The sequence below is a fragment of the Emiliania huxleyi genome (genome assembly GCF_000372725.1).
Source record: "Emiliania huxleyi CCMP1516 unplaced genomic scaffold EMIHUscaffold_5968, whole genome shotgun sequence".
NCBI lineage: Eukaryota > Haptophyta > Isochrysidales > Noelaerhabdaceae > Emiliania > Emiliania huxleyi.
The window spans coordinates 1-1507 of NW_005197527.1; the positions used below are offsets into that span (position 1 = coordinate 1).

At 71.4% G+C, this 1507-nt stretch overlaps 1 protein-coding gene across 1 annotated transcript; it reads left to right on the forward strand.

Annotated features, from left to right (window-relative positions):
- Positions 1 to 365: 365 nt before the first annotated feature.
- Positions 366 to 1498, forward strand: EMIHUDRAFT_460837 (hypothetical protein; the record flags this gene model as incomplete). The annotated part of the gene is made up of 3 exons (XM_005764344.1): positions 366 to 733; positions 1047 to 1146; positions 1216 to 1498. Coding segments are annotated over exons 1-3 (624 nt in total), but the record flags the coding sequence as incomplete, so codon positions are not given.
- Between the last annotated feature and the right edge of the window lie 9 nt (positions 1499 to 1507).

Here is a 1507-nt window from a genome sequence, read left to right on the forward strand (position 1 = left end):
CTGCCGCCGCCGCTTCTTCGGGCCGCCGCCGCGGCCGGCCAACGCCCGTCAGCGGCTCGGGGCGCACGTGGTCCGGACGCTGAACGCGGCCTTTTGTGGCTACTACCGGACGCACTGCCCTGGCCAAGAGGCACTCCTGTGCCCTCCCGAAGAGCGTCCGCCCTTCGACCCCGCGGCAGCGAGCGCTTCAGGCGCGGCGCCGAGCTTGCGCCGCGCGAGGCGTGTCCGCCAGGCGCGCTCTCACGGCCGCGCGGGCTTCCCCTCCCCAGGCTGCGCTGACCTCCACGGCAGCTGCTGGTCGTGGGCGCTCGACGACCAGTGCGCCACCAACCCCGGATTCATGAACTCGACTTGCGCGCTCTCCTGCGAGCGCTGCCCGCCGCCACCGCCGTCGCGTTCGCCTCGGCCGCTGCCGCCCGCCGCCGAGAACCCCGCCGCCGCCACTGCCGCCGCCGCCGCCACCGCCGCAGCCGCCGCCTCGCCGCCCGCCATGTGCGAGAAGGAGAAGCCGTGTAGCGCCGATGCGCGGCCAGCCGGCGCTGCCGATGCCGCCGCGTCGCCACCTCGCGACGGTGCTGCGTCGATTGCGGACGCCCCGCCGCTGCCACCGCCACCGCCACCGCCGCCCCTCTCGATCGCCAAAGGGCACGCCGATGAGGGCCCGAGGCTGCGACGGGCGGTTGCAGAGGCGGAACGCGCCCCATCGGCATCCCTGACGCCCGACGCGGCGGAGGCGCTTGCACACACACACACACACACACACACACACACACACACACACACACACACACACACACACACACACACACACACACACACACACACACACACACACACACACACACACACACACACACACACACACACACACACACACACACACACACACACACACACACACACACCGCTCACCCACGCGCACCGGGCCTTGCACTTTGAATGCCGTGGGGCTCCTGTCGTTAGACGTGGAGACGCGAGGGTTGCCCCCCCTTGCCCCACCACCTCGTGTGTGTGGAGAAGTTTACCTTACCTTTACCTTACCTTAGGCGCTTGCTCGCCTCGAGGGTGCGGGGGACGTGAGGCGGCCCGCGGCGTCAGACATCACACCCGCGGCCATGGACAACTTGGCGAGGGTGGGTGGCAACGGCGCGTGGCGGCCGCGCGCGCCACTTGAGGCTTCCCCCGCGCAGCACCCTTCCCCCGTTTGGCGGGTAGGCGCTCCGAGGCCGTCGCTGCTGGCTCCACTCTGGAAGGCGTCCGCGAACCGGTCCGGCCGCTTCCTCAACGCGCCGCTGTGGAGCCACGCCCCCGCTGATCCGGACTCGCGCCTCCATCCGGCGCTCAAGGCCCGCCCAAGGCGCGATCGCGGGTCGGTGCCGCGGCCACGCCTGCCCGGCGCGGCGACGGTGCTACACGACGAGGCACTCCACTCGGACGAGGAGGGTCGCAACTTGGCGGCCGTGTCCATGCTCCCGTGGCTCCTCCTGTGCGGCGGGATGGCGGCCGC